This window comes from Piliocolobus tephrosceles, chromosome 9 (assembly GCF_002776525.5).
Source record: "Piliocolobus tephrosceles isolate RC106 chromosome 9, ASM277652v3, whole genome shotgun sequence".
NCBI classification, from domain to species: Eukaryota; Metazoa; Chordata; class Mammalia; order Primates; family Cercopithecidae; genus Piliocolobus; species Piliocolobus tephrosceles.
The window spans coordinates 35,009,691-35,029,135 of record NC_045442.1 but is presented as its reverse complement, the minus strand read 5'-3'; the positions used below and the strand labels follow the sequence as shown (position 1 = coordinate 35,029,135).

Genomic DNA, 19,445 nt, shown 5'->3' with positions numbered 1-19,445 from the left:
CATTGCCCTTGGAAATGTTCATGAATTTCCAATAGATGCTATTATCATTTTGTTTACATTTACTTATATTGTGGGATAATTCATAGCTGCTCTTGCAATGACTTTTGAAAACGTTCATTTCTAGACTTTAGACATAGCTAAAAATCTAAATTGTGTTCATTTTTAGGCTTTAAACATAGCTAAAAATCTAAATTATCAAATTGATCTCTTTAAGCCTACAGCTGTAGTATATCCACCATATTTTGTTTTTCTTCAACAGCAGAAGTGAAGAATGATGAATATAAGTGTGGGCTAAGACCAAAGAGAGAAAAAGTGCTGACTTTTATATAAGATAAAAATGTATTGAAAATTAGATGACTTGAAACTATGACTTTCAGTATAAGGGGCAGGAATTCTCTAAAGGACAATGACCAGGACAATTTTTCTTACATTTTTCCCCCATTCACATGTCAGAAAAGAAGCTACTGAAGAAAGTTTTATGCCAAAAACTGTGGTGATGGATGTCTTCTGAGAAATCAGATCCAGGCGGCCATCTTCTGTGGTAGTGGCACTCAAGCTTTAATGCACATCAGAATCACCTGGAGGGCGATTAAAACAGACTGCGGGGTCCCATTCCTGAAGTTTCCACTGCAGCAGGGCTGGGATGGGGCCTGAAAATCTGCATTTCTCACAGGTTCTCAGGTGATGCTGATCTAGAAACTACACTCCATGAAGTTTAACCACCTGGGCATTACTGTGCTGAGTCAGGTGGCTCCAGGGCAGTCATAGTTCAGACTTACCTCATGAACTTCTTAAAAATACTGATGTCTTGATCACACAGACAGAAATTTTGTTTTATTTTTTACTTCTTTTGGTCTCTGGTGGAGGTTCTTAAAAATTTGTTTGGTCTCTGGTGGGAGCGAGGCATTGGGAACATCTGAGTTTGGCTAACTCAATAAATATTAAAAATTAATTTCATATTTTTTGGAGATAAAATTTTAATTTGCCTTATTAAAAATAATCCTAGAGAGAGAAAAAGATGCAGAAAGTAGGATTTCAGTTTAAAATGGTGGTTTAAGCACAGGCATTTACTAAAGCTGTCTGCCTAAACACCACTAAAACAATAGTAACAGAACCAAAACAAACAAACAAACAAAAAACCCAGGGCATTAGCTCACAAGGTCTAAAAGAAGTGGGCAAGAAAAACAGCAATGAAAATGTTGGTATTAGAAAACAGAAGGAAGAGTGGTAACTATCTTAGCTGACCAGAGAAAGCTGAATTATACACCTGTGATGAGGGAAGTCTAAAAGCGGCTGATTCTTGTGACAGAACCCCACAAAATCTCAGGAGCTGGAAATACCATGTGTCTTTGAGAATGAGGGGCTGCGTGGACTGAAACAGGAGAAACAAGAAGCAGTTAGACCTGCAGATCCCCATCCTCACTCCACATCAGCAATTCTCCAGGGAGTGGTCCAGGGACTCTTGGAGGTCCCTAAGACCCCTTCAGTAGTCCTTGAGATCAAAACTATTTTCATAACAATACTAAGACATTATTTGCCTTTTTCATTCTCACCTCTCACTAGTGTACAGCGGCATTTTCTAGAGTCCATGTGACATGCGACAATGTCATTGCTCTGACAATTAATGGAATGTATGCTTGTATATCCTTGTTTTCTAGGCTTTTCTAAGGTATGGTTTTGGAGTATACATATGTATGTTTTCAGAGGTCGACTCAGTTTGCTCTCAATACTTTCTACTGTATTTTTTTAATAAGCTATTTTTATACCTGCTATAACCAGTATAAGCTCATAAACATCCAATAAGTTATTTTGAAATCCTAATGTTTTCCTTGTGCCTACATGGAAATAAGAACACTTTGTGGGATTATTTTAGTTTTTGTTTTCTGAGAAATAGGGTCTTGCTCTGTTGCCTAGGATGGAGTACAGTGGTGTGATCATAGCTCACTATATAACCAACTTCTGGGCTCAAGAAGTCTTCTTGCCTCAGTGACCTGTGTAGCTAGAACTACATGCACACCACTACACCCAGCTAATTTTTTTTATTGTTTTTGTAAAGACGGGGTCTCCCTATGTTGCCCAAGCTAGTCTCAAACCCCTCGACTCAAGAAATCCTCCTGCCACAGCCTCCCAAAATGCTGGAATTAACAGGCATGGGCCAGTGGGCCCAGCCATGTTATTTTGTTTTCCAATAACATTTAAACATTTTTTGAAAACTGATTTTTAAATTTAGAAAAGCATCTTAGAGGGTAAGTTATTGTGTTGCATTGACTGGAAAAATACACAAAGTAGCTCAGAGATTAAAAGAGCTTTGTGCAGTTGATACTGCTGAATGCCCATTGGATGAAAAGTTATTAAAAGAAATCATACTCAGTGGCACTTCCCAACAATTCAATAACTTGTTAAATGAAATATTTAGTTGCAAACATGAAGACAAAGTTAATATCTTGTTAGTAAAAGTGTACTTTTGCCTTACAAATGGATAAATCTATAGACATAGTTTTTGTTTTTCTTGTATCAGCACTATCATTGATCAAGATCTTTTATGTGAATGCTTGGAAATAAACAAGTGATGATGAAATATATAAAGTGTTAAATCATTTATTTGACTCTCATGGTTTGTATTGGAAAAACTATGTTAACATTTGGACTGACTGTTTAAAGCAATAGTGGATAAAACTGGTACCTTAGCACAAATCAAGTCAGGAACTTCAAACTGTACTGGTAGTCATTGTCACATACTTGAAATAAAACAAAAATGTCACTTTCATTTAAGAATGTCCTTGATAAAGTAATTAAAGTTAATTTTGTTGGGTACACATATAAAAAATTCTGTGTAACTAAATGGGAAAATACACACACTTTGCTCCATTAGCAAAATATGGTTGTTGTCTTGAGGAAAAGCGCTTGTATGATTGAGCTGCAAACTGAATTGGTCATTTGTTATTTTTATTTTTTTGAGACAGGATCTCACTCTGTCATCCAGGCTGGAGATCAGAGGCATGATCTTGGCTCACTGTAATCTCCGCTTCCTGGGCTCAAGCAATTTTCCCATCTCAGCCCCCAAAGTAACTGGGACTACAGGTGCATGCCACCATGCCCAGCTATTTTTTGTATTTTTAGTAGAGATGGGGTTTCTCTACTAACAGGTGTTGGTCAGGCTGGTCTCAAACTCCTGGGGTCAAGTGATCTACCCACCTCAGCCTTCCAAAGTGCTGGGATTACAGGCGTGAACCACCACACCTGTCCCTGAATTGGTCATTTTTTAAAATGGAATAACTTTTACACCCGAAACAACTAAAGAGAAATTATTTAGAGTTAGGCTTTTGAAAGACATTTTCTCAAAAATGAACAAAGTGAGCTTGTCAAGAAAAACATCTGATAAAAGCTGTGGCTGATTATAAAATTTGAGCTGTTGAGTGAAAATTAAAATTTTCAAAAATTTGTATCTGCCACCATGAGCTTGTCAGCTTTTCAAAACTTAAAGACTTCTGACTAGATAAATGGTGATATTGGTGAACGTGATTTAAAAAATATTTTATAATGAAATGTGTCAACATTTGGAACATCTTTATAACTCATAACTGGTTTTGTAATATTTTCCAAATGACCAATTCATGATGTTATAAAATCATGCATGGGTAAAAGGTCTATTCCAAGTATAAGACCAATGGAATTTGATACATTACAGTATGAAAAACTCATGCATATGGTTTAATAGTCCACATTGTAACTAACTTTTAAGAAACTATCACTTGTTGAATTTTGTTATAGTATATGAGAACAGCTACAATTACCTGAAAAGGATATTCAAATACACCTCCTTTTTCCAGCTACCTCTCTCTATGAGGTCAAATTTTCTTCATATTCTTAAACAAACCAAAACAACACATTTCTACAGAATGCAAAAGATATGGGAATCCACGTGTCTTCAATTAAGTCAGCTATTGAATAGACTTGTGAGAATATAAAATAATGTCACTCTTCTAACTAATTTTTTTGGTTTTGGAAAATATACTTTCCACAAGAATATTTATGTTAAAATGTAATGGGCTTATTATTTTTAAGTAAATAAATAATTTAAAAATGTGTTTTAATTCTAATACAGATGCTCCTTGACTTACTATGGGGTTATGTCATAATAAACCCATTGTAAATTCAAAATATCACATGCATTTAATGTATCTAATCTACCTGACATAGTTTGGATGTCCCCTCCAAATCTCCTGTTGAAATGTAATCCTCAGTGTTGGAGTTGGGGCCTGGTGGGAGGTGACTGGATCAGGGGTGGATTTCTCATGAATGGTTTAGCACTATCCCCTTGGTGCTATCCTTGTGATAGTGAATAATTTCTCCCAAGATTTGGTTGTTGAAAAGTGTGTGGCACTCTCCCCTTCTCTCTCTCTTGCTTCTGCTCTCATTATGTGACGTGCACGATCCCACTTTGCCTTCCACCATGAGTGAAAGTTCCTTGAGACCTCCCAGAAGTGAGCAGATGCCAGCACAATGCTTGTACAACCTGCAGAACTGTTAGCCAATTAAACCTCTTTTCTTTATAAGTTACTCTGACTCGGGTGTTTATAGCAATATAAGAACAGCCTAACACACAACCAAACATCATACCATATGTTAACCTAGCCTACCTTAAATGTGCTTGTGACACCTATGTTAGCCTAGAGTTGGGCAAAATCATCTGGTAACACAATACAGAGTACTGGTTGTTTAACCTCATGATCAAGTGGCTGACTGGCAGCTGTGGCTCACTGTTCCTGCTCAGCACTGTGAGAGGGTATCATACTACATATCATTAGCCCAGGAAAACATTTAAATTTGAAATTTGAAGTATACTTTCTACTGAATGCATATCACTTTCACACCATGGTAAAGTCACAAAGTCGTGTCAAGCCATTGTAAGTTGGGAGCCATTTATATAGTCTATAAACATGATACACATAAACAAAAGTGAATTGGAGTCCTTAATATTTTTCAAGAGTGAAAAGGGTCCTGAGACAAAAAAGTTGGGAAGCCACTTCCCTATGTAGTTAAGAAACTGCTTCATTTCCAAGAAAGCAGAGTGCTAGAGACTGAACTATAGTTAGGACCACCACGCACAGTGGAGGTGGAGGGTAATCACAATGAAATGTAGAGGATTACGTGTGAAAGGCTATATTTTAAGCAATGAGACATCCAGTCCTTTTTCTCAGATGTGAGTATGCTAGAAGATTTATACTTCCAAAATGGCAGAATAGAGAATTCTCCTCTAGAACAACTAAATATCCCAAGAGAAAAGATGAACAGATATGGACAGTTAGGAATCCCCTAATGACCTAATCAAATCACCTTACATAGACTGTTACTAGTTAAAAGTAAACGTCCATAAACAAAATCATCCAATCACCTTTTTATGCCTCTCTCCTAAATAAGAGTAGAGATTCAGGGATCATCAGATATTTGAGGAAAAACTTTAAAGTCAAAGCCGGGGACTAAGACAAATAAATGGGGAGAAGAGGGAAGGACATAGAGGAAATAACAGTAATTCAGGGACCATGAAAAAGAAAAGAAAAAAAAAAAACTACCTACTGGAAAAGCAAAGAAAGCAATTGAGTGGAGCAAAGAAGAAAAGAGGAAAGAAAAAAATAGGAAAAGAAGATAAATAAAACTAAAATTGATATCCTCAGAGTCAGAAACAAGAAAACAAGCTATAAAAGGGACATTTTGAGGAATAAAAAAGAGCTTTTGGAAATTAGAATATGACAGCAACATGAAAGTTTCAACAGAAAATTTAAGTGATTAAGGAGGTTTATCAGAAAAGAGAGGAAAAGTGAAGAAGAGAAAATATATAAAAATTAGAGTACTGTTTGAGGAATTCCAATATCTGACTAATAAAAATTTTGGAAGGAATGCACAAAAAAGGAAAGAATGACATTATCAAAGAAAAAATTATCAGGAAAATTTCCCTAAACAGAAGGGCACTCATTTCAGATTTATAGGGTCTAACCACATACTTAGCAAACAGAATAAAAAGAGAGCCACACAAAAGATCTAGGAACAACAGGGAGAAGATCTTAAAAGTATCAAGGCAGAAAAAAAGCAGGACCAAGAAAAGGACTGGAAAATTTTAAAGGTACTGGATTTCTCAATAGTTAAAGGAAAACTAGGATGAAATGGAACAAAAGCATCAAAATCTGAGGGAAATCTATGTGCATCCAAAATATAAATCAAACTCTGCTACAGGGTCTCAACATGTTGACCTCTCATTTATCTTTTCTCAGGAAGTTCTTGGAAGAAATGCTTCACCAAAATGAGGGAGTAAACCTCAAAAAAGGGCACAAATCCAACAAATAAGAGTCAAAAAGAATCCCCAGGATAATGGTGAAGGGCACTCCCAGGACAACAGCTGTTCAGGAAACACAGCAATCAACCTGTCCAGATGGGAACAGAAGGAGGGATGGCTCCAGAAGCAGATCTCCAAAGAGAAGACGAAACCGATGGTTACCTGAGGTGTCTGCATATAGAAAGAGATTTACTACTCTGGTACAGTTTAGGGATGAATTTAGAATAGATTAATAGGAAGTTAAGCAAATAAAAAAAGAGATAGTTAATAACTCCAGGGTAAACTAAAAGTTGTGAAAGAAAGAACGTGTCATCATAGCATACCACATGTCCCTGCTGTGAATAATATTTACATAGTAATAAAAATGTAAACAATGAATTCTGAGATATAAACTATTGCCGGGTGAGAAAAGTATGTAAATAAGTATGTTTGGGTGTATGAGTGGTTAGGAGGTATGAGAGCTAAATTCTCATCTTCCATAGAAGCATCAGACTGTTATTTAGAAACACAAAAGCAGATGTCAGAAGTGGGAACGCTGGGAAGGTTGCTTCTGGAGTGGGGAAATTTGGAGCGGGAAGGGAGGAGCTGGGCACTGATGATTTTTAAATTATAAACAAAAATGTATTACAAGCTCATTACAAAAAAAAAAAAAAGGAAACTACAGAAAAGTAAAAATAAGAAAAAGATTCCCTATACTTCCTACATCCAAGGATTAACACCCCTAACAAAATCATTTCCCATTTATGTTTGTCATATATATTTTCAAAGCAATATATTATTTCATAATAGATAAGGATATTTGTTTAGGCATAATAGGTTAGGTTCTTTATCCACATTTTATCAGAAACAATTTCAAAGTGGAAAGAATTGTATCGAGAATATCATATATCCTTTACTAGGTTCTACATTTAACAGTTTACTTGTTTTTCACAAATGTATCAGTCTATCTGTCCTTCTATCCATCCATTGATCCATTATATGTTTTGAGGCATTTCAAAATAAGTTGCAGACTTTGGTGCACTTCATCCTGAACACGTCATCAGGCATACCACTAATCAGAGTTTAATATCTATTTATGGTTCTTTTTCTTAGGCAATTTTATATATAACGAGATACATGAATCTTAAGCATACCATTTGATAAATTTTGATAAATGCATACTCCTGTAAAACACAAAACACTATTTGATAGTGTTATTAAAATCTGCTATATCCTTACTGTATTTATTTTAATCTAGTCCTGTTAATTACTGAAAGAAGTGTTTTTAAATTTCCAACTATGACAGTGTATTTTTCTATATTTTCTCCTGTTGTTAGTTTTTTCTTTGTATATTTTGAATCTCTGTTCTTCAATACTGTATTCTATTGCTGCTCTAAACAAATAATCACAAACAGTAGTTTAAAGCAATCCAAATTTATTCTCTTATGGATAAATTTGTTATTAACCTATAGTTAACCTATAGTTAGTTCTTATTTCCAACTATAGGTTAGAAATCAATATGGGTCTCATAGGCCTAACATCAAAGTATGTGAAAGGCTATCTTCCTTTTGGAGCTGCTCAGGAAAAATCTATATTCTTGCCTTTTCTGGCTTCTATGGGATACCCACAATCGTTGGCTCATGTTCCTCTTCCTCCATCTTTAAATCCAGCAATTGTAGGTCAAGCCCTGCTAACACTGCATTTCTCTAACTTCCTCTCTGTAGTTAAACCTCACTCTGCCTCCTCTTTATGCCTTCCTCTTCCACTCTTGTGGTTGTATAGGGTCCCTCTGGATATTCCAGAATAAGCTCCTTACTTTAAAGTCAGATGATTAGGAACTCATTCCATCCGCAACTTTAATTCCCCTTTGCCATATAATGTAACATATTTACAGGGTTCTAGAGATTAGAATGCAGGTATCTTTGGGGGAGGTTTGTTATTCTGCCTATCGCAGGATAATACATTTATGATTATTATGTCTTCCTGATGAATTGATCCTTGTATCACTATGAATAATCTCCTTTTCTCTGGTAATCCTCCTTTTTTGAGGCCTACTTTGCCTGATATTAATATAGACTCACCAGCTTTTTATAACTGCTTGCATGACGTATTATTCTCATCCTTTTATTTTCAATCTGTGTCTTTATATTTAAAGTGTGTCTCTTGTAGGCAGAATATAGTTGAGTTTTCTATAGCATCCAGTCTGACAATATTTGCCTTTTAATTACACTGTTTAGAACATTCACCCTTAATATAATTATTGATATAATCATGGTTCAGTCTACCATTTTGCTACTTGATTTTTTTCCCATTTACTTTTTGTTCCTCTCTTTCTCCTTTCTTGCTTTTTTGCAGGTTAATTCAGTATTTCTCAGTATTACATTTTAATTCTAATATGACTTTTTGGCTATACTTTTGTCATTATTTTTAAAGGGACTGTTGTAGGAATATAATTTTCACCCTTGCTTATCAGTCTTCTCAGGGTAAATATTGTACCACTCATATAAAAGAACGTTGTAATACTATAATTCCATTTACTGTCTCCTCCCTTTCTCATCCTTTGTTATTATTGCCATGTATTTTTATATCTACATATGTTATCAATCCCATAATACAATTTATATTTTTGCATGAATCATTATTTTGTAAACAAATTAGGGAAAAAGTAGTCTTTTATATTTAGCCACAAATGTACCATTTCCAATGCTCTTCATTATTTGTTGAGATCCAAGTTTCCTTCTGGTGCTACTGTCTGTCTGAAGAATTTCCTTTAGCATTTCTTTTTTTTTTTTTTTTTTTTTGAGGCAGAATCTTGCTCTGTTACCCAGGCTGGAGTGCAATGACACTATCTTGGCTCACTGCAACCTCCACCTCTCGGGTTCAAGCGATTCTCCTGCCTCAGCCTCCCGAAAAGCTGGGATTACAGGTGCCTGCCACCATCCCGGCTGATATTTGTATTTTTTAGTAGAGACAGGGTTTCACCACATTTGTCAGACTGGTCTTGAACTCCTGACCTCAGGTGATCCACCTGTCTCAGCCTCCCAAAGTGTTGGGATTACAGGCATGAGCCACCGTGCCTGGCCTCCTTTAGTATTTCTTGCAACACAAATCTACTGGCTTTCATTGATAAAAAAGTCTTTATTTAACTTTCATTTTTGAAGAATATTTTTGCTGGATATAGAATTCTGGCTTTACTTTTTTTTCTTTATCACTTTAAGAATATTGTTCTGTTGTATTCTGTCCTCCATTGTTTCTGATGTCAAAAAAGCCATCATTTGTGTCTTTGTTCCCTGTATATGAAGTGTTATTTTTGTCTGAATGCTTCAAAGATGTTTAAGTTCTTTTTGTTCTCAGCAGTGTGAGTACAATGTGCCCTGCTATAATTTTCTTTGTATTTCTCCATCTTGAATCTGTAAATTAATATTTTCCACAAAAATGTGGAGAAGTTCAGCTTTGATTTTTAAAAAATTTCTGCCACATTTTCTTTCTCCTATTTGTCTGAGCTCTGTGCATATGTTAGGCTATTTGGTTTTGGCAATGAGGTCACTGAAACTTTGTTCATTTTTTTTCCATGATTTTTTCCTTTCTGTTCTTTAAGTTGTATAGTTTTTATTGCTCAGTATGCAAGTTTACTCTTTCTTCTGTGGTTTCCAGTCTCCTGTCAAGCCCATCCAATGAGTTTCCATTTCAGATATTCTTCTTTTCACTTCAAGAATTCCATTTGGTTCTTTCTTATAGTTTCCATCGCACTGCTGATATTTCTCCAGGCTAATATTCCTCAATATGGACATTTTCCCCTTAACTCTATGAATATATAACATGAATTATAATAGCTTCTTTAAAATCCTTGTCAGCTAATTCTAATATCTGGGTCATCTCAGGGTTTCTATTTATTGTTTATCCTGCTCATTATGGTCATATTTTCCTGTTTCTTTGCATGTCTGGTAATGTTTTTATTGTATATAACAAAATGTGGATGATATACTACAGAGATAGAAGAATGCTGATTTTGAATCTAGCAGGAAGTTGAATGAATGACTGATCTTCTTGTTCTTGTGAAGGCATCAGTTGATGCTTTTTCTGGACAAGTCTGTTTTGGTTATACTTGAGTCTTAGAGCAAATCCTTAGTCCTGAGACAGACTTTACACCTAAGGCATAATTTTTTTAGATTTCACTGGATAAAAACAAGGTGTTTATCAAGTCCCTCTAAATTTGTGACATTCAAATTCCAACCTCTGTCTCTCATGTGACAAACGGCAGCTGAAATCTCTGTTCAACTTTTTGAGACTTCCAGCTGTTTCTTTCCACTAGGCTCCTTGGAATGTCTCATGAATATATACATTTCAGGGATCAAAGATTTGAGGGAAGTTTATATGCATATTTTGTATTTTTACATTGAAGTTCCTTCTTTTTGAGATTTCCACCCTCAATTTCCAGCCTCTGACTCCTTCTCCTTGACACTTCAAGCCAATATAAGCATGCATTTCTGTTTGAGTTCTAATTACCTCCTGATGCATGAATTGTTAAATAACTACAGTGAAGGCTGGGCGCGGCAGCTCACGCCTATAATCCCAGCACTTTGGGAAGTCGAGGCAGGTCGCCATCCTGGAGAACACGGTGAAACCCCATCTCTACTACAAATACAAAAAATTAGCCTGGCATGGTGGTGAGCACCTGTAGTCCCAGCTACTCAGGAGGCTGAGGCAGGAAACCGGTATGAACCCAGGAGGAGGAGCTTGCAGTGAGCCTAGATCGTGCCATTGCACTCCAGCCTGGGCAACTGAGCAAGACTCCATCTCAATAATAATAATAATAACAACAACAACTACAGTAAAAAGTCAAGTAAAAGTAGATCTCATGTAGTATTCTTCACTTCTTTTAAAGGTTGAATACCTTCCTTTGGTTTCTGCCTTTTTTGATCATATTCCAGCGTTTTTTCTTTAATACTTTATATTTTATCATTGCTCTCTATATAAGGGTTATTACGATACAAGCTACTCCACTATAGTTGTAATTATACTTTCATCTTAATAACTTTTTCTGGGTTTTCTAAATGGGTTGGTGGGCAGGACTAATTATTAAGTCATATATTTTGGTCCTCAAAATATAGTAAACCCAATAATATGCTTCCAAATCAAAATAGTCAAACTACAGAGATCTGTTTATTAATGACTTCAGACTCAGAATTTGGGCTGTTCAAGCTCCAAGCTCAACATCCCAATACTGAGTTGATTCTTCTGGCCATCTATATATAGTGACAAATGACAAATTCTATGTTAGTCTCCCCCACCCTTTTTTTTTCTAACAATGTCTCTTGATTTCTTTACATTATTAGGACATCTTCACCTCAGTATTTCTCAGAATTGAAGAAACATGGCATTTGGCTTTAATTTTCATGAAGTCCCCCTGGCCAGAATTGCCTGGGATTCTTCCATGACTTTTCCAAGTCTTGACTGAAAACTATGGCCGGAAAGGATAAATTGTAGATTCCAGGTGCTATTTGTCCTCTAATGAATGCTGATCCTGGAGCCAAAAGAAATACAACCTCCTGCTTGCTTTTGAGGGTATTTTTGGAGTAGTTGCAAACAGTGATATTTATCTGGAGACATGGCCTATATATATATATGTGTGTGTGTGTGTGTATGTGTGTGTGTGTGTATGTGTGTATGTGTGTGTATGTGTATTTTTAAAGTAGTCAATAAACAAAATGTATTTATTAGAAATGTGTTTTCGCATCATGAAAATAATACTGTGCTCACTTCATTACATTTGTGTCCGGAAGAGTACTTGAATAGAAAAGAAAAGCTTTCTCTTATCCCTCCCTGTCAGCAATAATAATTAAAGCCATACATTCTTAGCCAATAATTTTCTTATGCTGATATCATTATCTTTCTCCACAAATCCTATAAATTCTTAAAGACTCAGCCTTTATGCTACATTATCCAGACAGCCTTTTTGGTGAGGACACTGGACAGAATTTCAGTAAAGCGACATTATCTTGTTATCAAAGCAGTAGTAGTTAAGACAATAACCCTTGGAGTGAGACAGACACAACTTTAAGTCCAACATTTTCCACTTTCTGTGTAATCTTTGGATTTTCTATAATTTCATCTAAGTTATAGTAAAGTAGAGATAAAAATAGTCCCTAACTCATTTGGTTGTTGTGAGGATCAGATATAATAAGGCATACAAAGTTTAAGAACAGTTCCTGGCACATTGTTATTTTTATTGTCATTGTTGTTGTTGCCATTATTATTTTTTCCCCAGAGTAAATGACTAATAAACTATTGTCTAAATAAGTACTTGGTGATTGAGTAAGTGCCATTATGGTAGAAGAGAAAAACAAATAAATTACAAAGACAAGTCATAAGGAAAAAAACAATTTTAAGTTATCATAAGTGCTATTAAAAAAGAGCTAAGAAAAATAATGAAATGGGAGACCTGTTTTGGATAGGATCAGCAGGGAAGGCCTCTCTAAGACATGACGTGTAAGGTGAGACTTCAAAGATGAAAAGGAGTTGGCCACATGAAGAGAATGGAGAACAGCATTTCAGGCAGAAGGACTAGCATATACAGAGACCCAGAGGCAGATATGCACATGGACCTGAAAGAATTGAAAGACCACTGGTGAGTTGGGACAGAATAAGGGCAGAGCGGCACTAGATGAAATCAGAAAGTAGCAGAGGCCAAACACAAAAGGCCAGTGTGGAGAGTTTGGCTTTTGGTCCAAGTGCAAAGGAGAGACATTGTGGGTTTTCAAGCAAGGGAATGACAAGATCCTCAGACTTACTCAATCCATGACTCACAAAACAAATTGAAGAAGAATAAGAGTTTCTGAAAACATTTGGAACTTGTTTTTTAGGGAAATTATGAGTATAAATGTAGACTAAAATATTTCCCATTATGATTGAAGTTATTGATTGCCAGCAAACAAAAACACTTTAGGTGGGGAACTTTTCTTCAGAGGGAGAAGCAATCTTTAATAAAGATTTAATCCACTTCGTTTTCTTTCACATCTGTAATGAATCCACAGGGGATAGTGTGACCCACTTCAAACAGAGGATGGACAAAAGGAGAACACATGCTAGGCAGGAAGGGTTAGAGTAACTGAGAAAGAGGGCCATTGCCAAGGCCTATGTGAGCCCAGAGTAAAAGCACAGTCTGAGTTGAGAGCACCACATTAGACAAGAGATGATCTGGAGGATACTGTGAAATAGATTTCTCAGAAAAAAGAAGAACAGGATTCCAGTATACAATTAGTGAGACATTGACTGTTAAGGGCTGGACCTTCTGGTACAAATGCCCTAAGGGAACTTATAGAATATTTAAATTTATTTATCAGATAATTATATTTTTCATTATCCTGCGGTAACAGGTCTTTTCCATTGTAAGATTCTTCCTGCAGTGTTGGAGTTCATTCCCTTTCTTGAAGCTGCTTCATCTTGATACTCTTTTTTTTTTTTTAAAAAAAAAAAAGCTGCTTCATTTTAGACTCACTTGGCAATAATTAAGACCGCTGACATTAATAACAAAGTGTTTCTATTTCCCCATTATATATTGAGCAATTAAAATTATTTCCTGTCTTATACAAGGAAATTTATTCCCAAAGGAAAAGCCTATGGGAAAACAGTGGCATGCCCAGATCCCCATTACGTGTTCACTGATAACAGATTATTTTAAAAGGGTACATAATAACTGAAATCTCCAAAATGCATCAGTTGTTTTCTCAAATTTTTCCGAAAACAACCAAACAAAATTATAGTACTACGAGACAACATGTGCCATAAAAACAACTTTGGAGTTACTTTTAAATTTTTTCCTGGAGGATGAAGGATAGCTTATCGAATGTCAGTTATGAACTTGGTGACAACTAATTATCTTTCATTTCACAGCAGCTGATAATAAGTAAGAGCAAAAATGGTGAATACCTACTGTTGCCAGGTAACTGCATCTACTGTACTTCCTGCCACCTTCATGAATCTGTAAGGAATAGAAAGAAAAAAGATATTACAACTTAAATCAAACCACATCCCCCAAATCAAAAGGAAATGAACTGAGACAGATTAGACCAATCCCTAAGCAGGTATGCTTTCTGAGAGGATCCTCCACAGCCACAATCATGGCCTAGACACAGTTATTGGAGGTCAAACTATACAGAAAGTGAAAGTAACCATACTTCCAGCTCCCCACACATCCTTCACCATCTGGAAATCAAAATCCCAATAAGGCATTCTATCTATATCTGTCTTCCCAAGCCCATGCCTGATGGCTCCCACATCAATTTCCTCATAACCAAAACTTGTCTATCCCATTTCCTATTCTCTAAGGACTCCAATCTCTAATAGGAAACAAACAGTAATATTTCCCAAGGATGACAGCACAAAAGATGCCTTTGAAAAACTTCAGGCTTTCCTAGAACGAGCATGAGAAAACCCAATTTATTTATACAAGTAAAAAGCACCATCAAATATGCCCCAATGAGGGGCTGCCACACCTGTCTAAGTGTAGAAAGTTGAGCACCACAAAGAGAAATCTATCATCTACTTTTGGAGCAGCTAAGTAGTGAACTGAGTGTTATCTGACAATCATGCTCAGCTCGAAAGGTAAACCAGACTTGGTTCTGTGCAGTTAAGCACACATCAAAGCCTTGCTAGCAGTTCCCCGCCTTCTTTGTTTCTGGAGGTTCCAGGAAAATCAATAGAACCTGAAGATGCATCTGGGAGCCCAAAGATGACACAGGGTCTCTCATAAATTGCATGTCTGTGAATAACTCAATTATCTACCTACCTCCTTCTCCCTGTCCACATGTTCTCAGGCCATGTGCTATCATGGTTATAACTACGAGTTGAGGGAGTCAACTAGTAGTTACCAAAAGGAATATCTCAGCTCTTTAAGATATTTATTTTATTCCTGAGACCCTGGTGGGGAACTTTTCTTCAGAGGGAGAAGCAATCTTTAATAGTACTTCTTAACTGAAGAATTCTTCCTCCAGGGAGAAAGATGGTGTTTTGTCTAGAAGGCCCTATCTCTACTTTACCCCAGCATAATATTGCAAGGCAGATGCATGTTGCTCATGCTCTGTGGGTTGCTGTGTGTTGCCTAAACAGAGGCATAGATTTGCTGTGACAGCAGGAGAGAATTGAGTCTCTCTGGAGGAGTACATAAGAGAAACTAGGGCTGGATGCCAAGACTGTTGGTTAGCATTAAAGTGAAGTTTATAAAAGGAGAGGAAAAGAAGAAGGGGAAGGACATGATGGGTTTGAAAAGGGGGGAAGAAAGAGAGAAGGAAGAGGAGAAGAAGGAGGACAAGGATGAAGGATGAGGAGAAGGCCACAGAAGCCATGGCTTAGCCTTTGTCTGAATGGTTTTGCCTTTCTTTCTCCAGTACCATTCAGCAGTCCTCAAGCAAGAAAGTAGAAAATGGCATATGGGAATGATCAAGGAATAGAACTGGTTTGATGAGCAGGGCCAAAATGTCAACGAGGGCTGGAGGGAATGTAACATTTACTGAGTACCTACTGAATGCCAGCCATTCACATGTTATTTCTTATAATTCTTAAAAATGCCTGCTTGGTAAGGTGGATATTGTCAATTCCATTATATAGATTACCAGCTTCCCTACTGGCTACAGAAGTACATCTCCTAACACTCCAAATAGCCAATTTTTGATGGAGTCATGCCAACCCTCCTAGCAGCAGTCATTGGGAAGCATGGCACAGATATCCTCTGCTTTTGAAGCCAACGGATTTCTCTTTCTCTTTACCTCATCTTCTTTCCCCAGCCCAGGACAATCTCTTTTGAGTTTGGGAGAGTAGCTCCACTCTCTTCACTATTTCTGGACCTATGCCTCTAAAATTCCTCTTCTGGAATTCAAAAGCCAGAAAGACTTGTGCAGTATTTGCCTTTCCTCCTGTCATGTGCTACCCTGTCAATAGGCACACAACCAGCTCTTGAATGGATAGAAGGAAAATGGAAAAATACAAGAAGAAAGAAAACAGATTAATATTCAAAATATTATCCCTGCCATCTATGCTACTCTAAGCAGGTAAGATCTGATAATAATCTTAGAAGTAGGATGGCCCAAGAATGAAGAGGAAGAGATGAAATTTTGTACCTCCTTCTCAGATATTCAAAAAATTAAAAAATCTAGACAATCTTAGACACAAGTGTCATTTCAAAGAAAGAAATGTAAAAACAAATGTTTACATGGAATTTACTCCTCCAAAATAATTTCTAAAATCTCTGAAATACAAATATTTTATGTAGAGATGGGGCCAAGATAGTCAACTAAAAGCAGAGGCGATCGGAGGCTCCCATTAAAATAAATAAATAAATAAATAAATAACAGCGAGCCAATCCTGCACCAGCAACCAAGGTATTCAGGTTCTGTCATCAGAACTGACTAGGCAGTTGACGTGACCCACAGAGAGGAAGGAAGATCAGTGTGGTGCTGTAGCCCACTTGAGAACCACACAGGGCAGGGGAGCCCCCATCCTCAGCCAGGAAAGGCAGTCAGTGAGTGCGCTATCCAGCCTGGGAAAATGTGCTTTTTCCATGGAACTGTGTAACCCATGGATTGGAAGATCCCACTTATGAGTCCATACTACTGGGGCGAGGGTCCCAACCATGGAGCTGCGTAGGTTCTCAACAGCCCCTAAGCTAGAATCTGCTTAAGCCTGCTGAGCTCCCAGAAGGAGGGGTGACGAGCACCACAGCTGTGGCTCCCTGCTGTCTAAGCCATTTGAGCTCCTTAGGGGAGGGGTGACAGCCAATTCTGGGACCCATAGCTGCCTAACACACTAAGCTCCCAGGGTTGGGGAAGGGCAGCAGCCATCTCTATAGCTCCAGGCTGTGTTTTTTCCCTGCTGGAGCCAGGGTTGATGGATGGCTTAGACTCAAGAGGTATCCACCACAGCCCAACACAGGGGCTGTGGCAGACTGCTGACGGAGTGCCTCTTCAGGCCTGACCTTGACTCATCCCTCCTCACTGTGTGGGGCCTCTCTGCAGGAACTCCAACGACCTTAGCCAGGGAGTCAGGGACAGAACTCTGATCTCCCTGGGCCTGAGTCCCTAGCAGGAGGGGTGGCCACAGTCTCCGCGGACCAGTAGACTTAGTCTTTCCTCCTGCTAGTTCTGAGGAATCCAGGCAGCCCAGACAAGTGGGTTTCCCCCCAGTGAAGCACACCCCCTCAGTCAAAGTGCTTCATTAAACAGGTCGTGCTCTCCCTGCCACCCACTGGGGTGAGATTCTCCAACAGGGGTTGTCAGACACCCTATAGAGAAGTGTTTCTATTGGCATCAGGTCAGTGCCCCTTGAGGTCAGAGATCCCAGAGGAAGAAGCAGGCACCCATCTTTGCTGTTCTCCAGCTTCCTCAAGTGACATCTCCAGGCATGGGAGTGAACCAGATGAATAGGGCCTGAACTGAACCCCCAGTGAACTGCAGTGGCCCTACAGAAGAGGGACTTGACCATTGCAAGAAAAACAAACAGAAAGCAAAAACAATAGCATCAACCAAAAAAAATGTCACCACAAAAACCCCATCAAGATCGATAGTAGACAAACTCATAAAGATGAGAAAGAATCAGCGAAAAAAGAAAACCACTGAAAACCCAAAAGGCCAGAATGCCTCTTTTCTAAATGGGCACAGAACTGGACAGAGGATGAGATGGATGAATTGACAGAAGTAGGCTTCAGAAGGTGGATAATAACAAACTCTGCTGAGCTCAAGGAGCATGTTCTAATCCAGTGCAAAGAAGCCAAGAATCTTAATTAAAGGGTACAGGAGCTGCTAACTACAATAAGCACAAATAACTTGAAGGAGCTGAAAAACACAGCATGAGAACATTGTGAAGAATACACAAGCATCAATAGCCACATCAACCAAGTGTAAGAAAGGATATCAGTGTTTGAAGACCATCTTGCTGAAAAAAGGCATGCAGATAAGATTAGAGAAAAAAGAACGAAAAGAAATGAACAAAACCTCTGGAAAATATGGGACTATGTAAAAAGACCGAACGTATAACTGATTGGAGTACCTGAAAGAGATGGGGAAAATGAAACCAAGTTGGAAAACACACTTCAGGATATCATCCAGGAAAACTTCCCCAACCTAGCAAGACAGGCCAACATTCAAATTCAGGAAATGCAGAGAACCCCACTAAGATAATCTATGAGAAGATCAACCCCAAGACACATAATCATCAGATTCCCCAAGGTCAAAATGAAGGAAAAAATGTTAAGGGCAGCCAGAGAGAAAGGCCAGGTCACCTACAAAGGGACTACAATCAGAATAACAGTGGACCTCTCAGCAAAAACCCTACAAGCCAGAAGAGAATGGGGGTCAATATTCAACATTCTTAAAGAAAATAGTTTTAAACCCAGAATTTTAAATCCAGTCAAACTAAAATTCATAAATGAAGGAGAAATAAAATCATTTCCAGACAAGCAAATGCTGAGAGATTTTGTCATCACCAGCCTTCCTTTCAAGAGCTCCTAAATGAAGCACTAAATATGTAAAGGAAAAAACCAGTACCAGTCACTGCAAAAACATACCAAAATATAAAGACCAATGACACTGTGAAGAAACTGCATCAACAAGAGTGCAAAATAACCAGATAGCATCATGATGGCAGGATGCAATTTACACATAACAATATTAACCTTAAATGTAAATGGGCTAAATGCCCCGATAAAAGACACAGACTGGTAAACTGGATAAAGAGTCAAGACCCATCAATGTGCTGTATTCAGGAAACTCATCTCATGTGTAAAGACACACATAGGCTCAAAATAAAGGGATGGAGGAATATTTACCAAGCAAATGGAAAGCAAAAAAAAAGCAGGGGTTGCAATTCTAGTCTCTGACAAAACAGACTTTAAACCAACAGAGATAAAAAAAAAGACAGAAGGGCAGTACATAATGGTAAAGGAATCAATTCAACAAGAAGAGCTAACTATCCTAAATACAAATGCACCCAACACAGGAGGACCCAGATTCATAATACAAATTCTTAGAGACCTATAAAGAGACTTAGACTCCCACACAATAATAGTGGGAGACTTTAACACCCCACTGTCAATATTAGACAGATGAACGAGACAGAAAATTAACAAGGATATTCAGGACTTAAA

At 37.6% G+C, this 19,445-nt stretch overlaps 1 protein-coding gene across 4 annotated transcripts in view; it reads right to left on the bottom strand.

Moving 5' to 3' along the window:
* HPSE2 (heparanase 2 (inactive)) overlaps positions 1-19,445 on the bottom strand; it is a 795,759-nt gene that overhangs the window by 218,908 nt on the left and 557,406 nt on the right. For all 4 annotated transcript variants that reach the window (XM_023206177.2, XM_023206179.2, XM_023206180.1 and 1 more), the window contains one exon: positions 14,244-14,291. In XM_023206177.2, the coding sequence (XP_023061945.1) occupies positions 14,244-14,291 (48 nt within the window). The remainder of the gene's footprint in view (positions 1-14,243; positions 14,292-19,445) is intronic.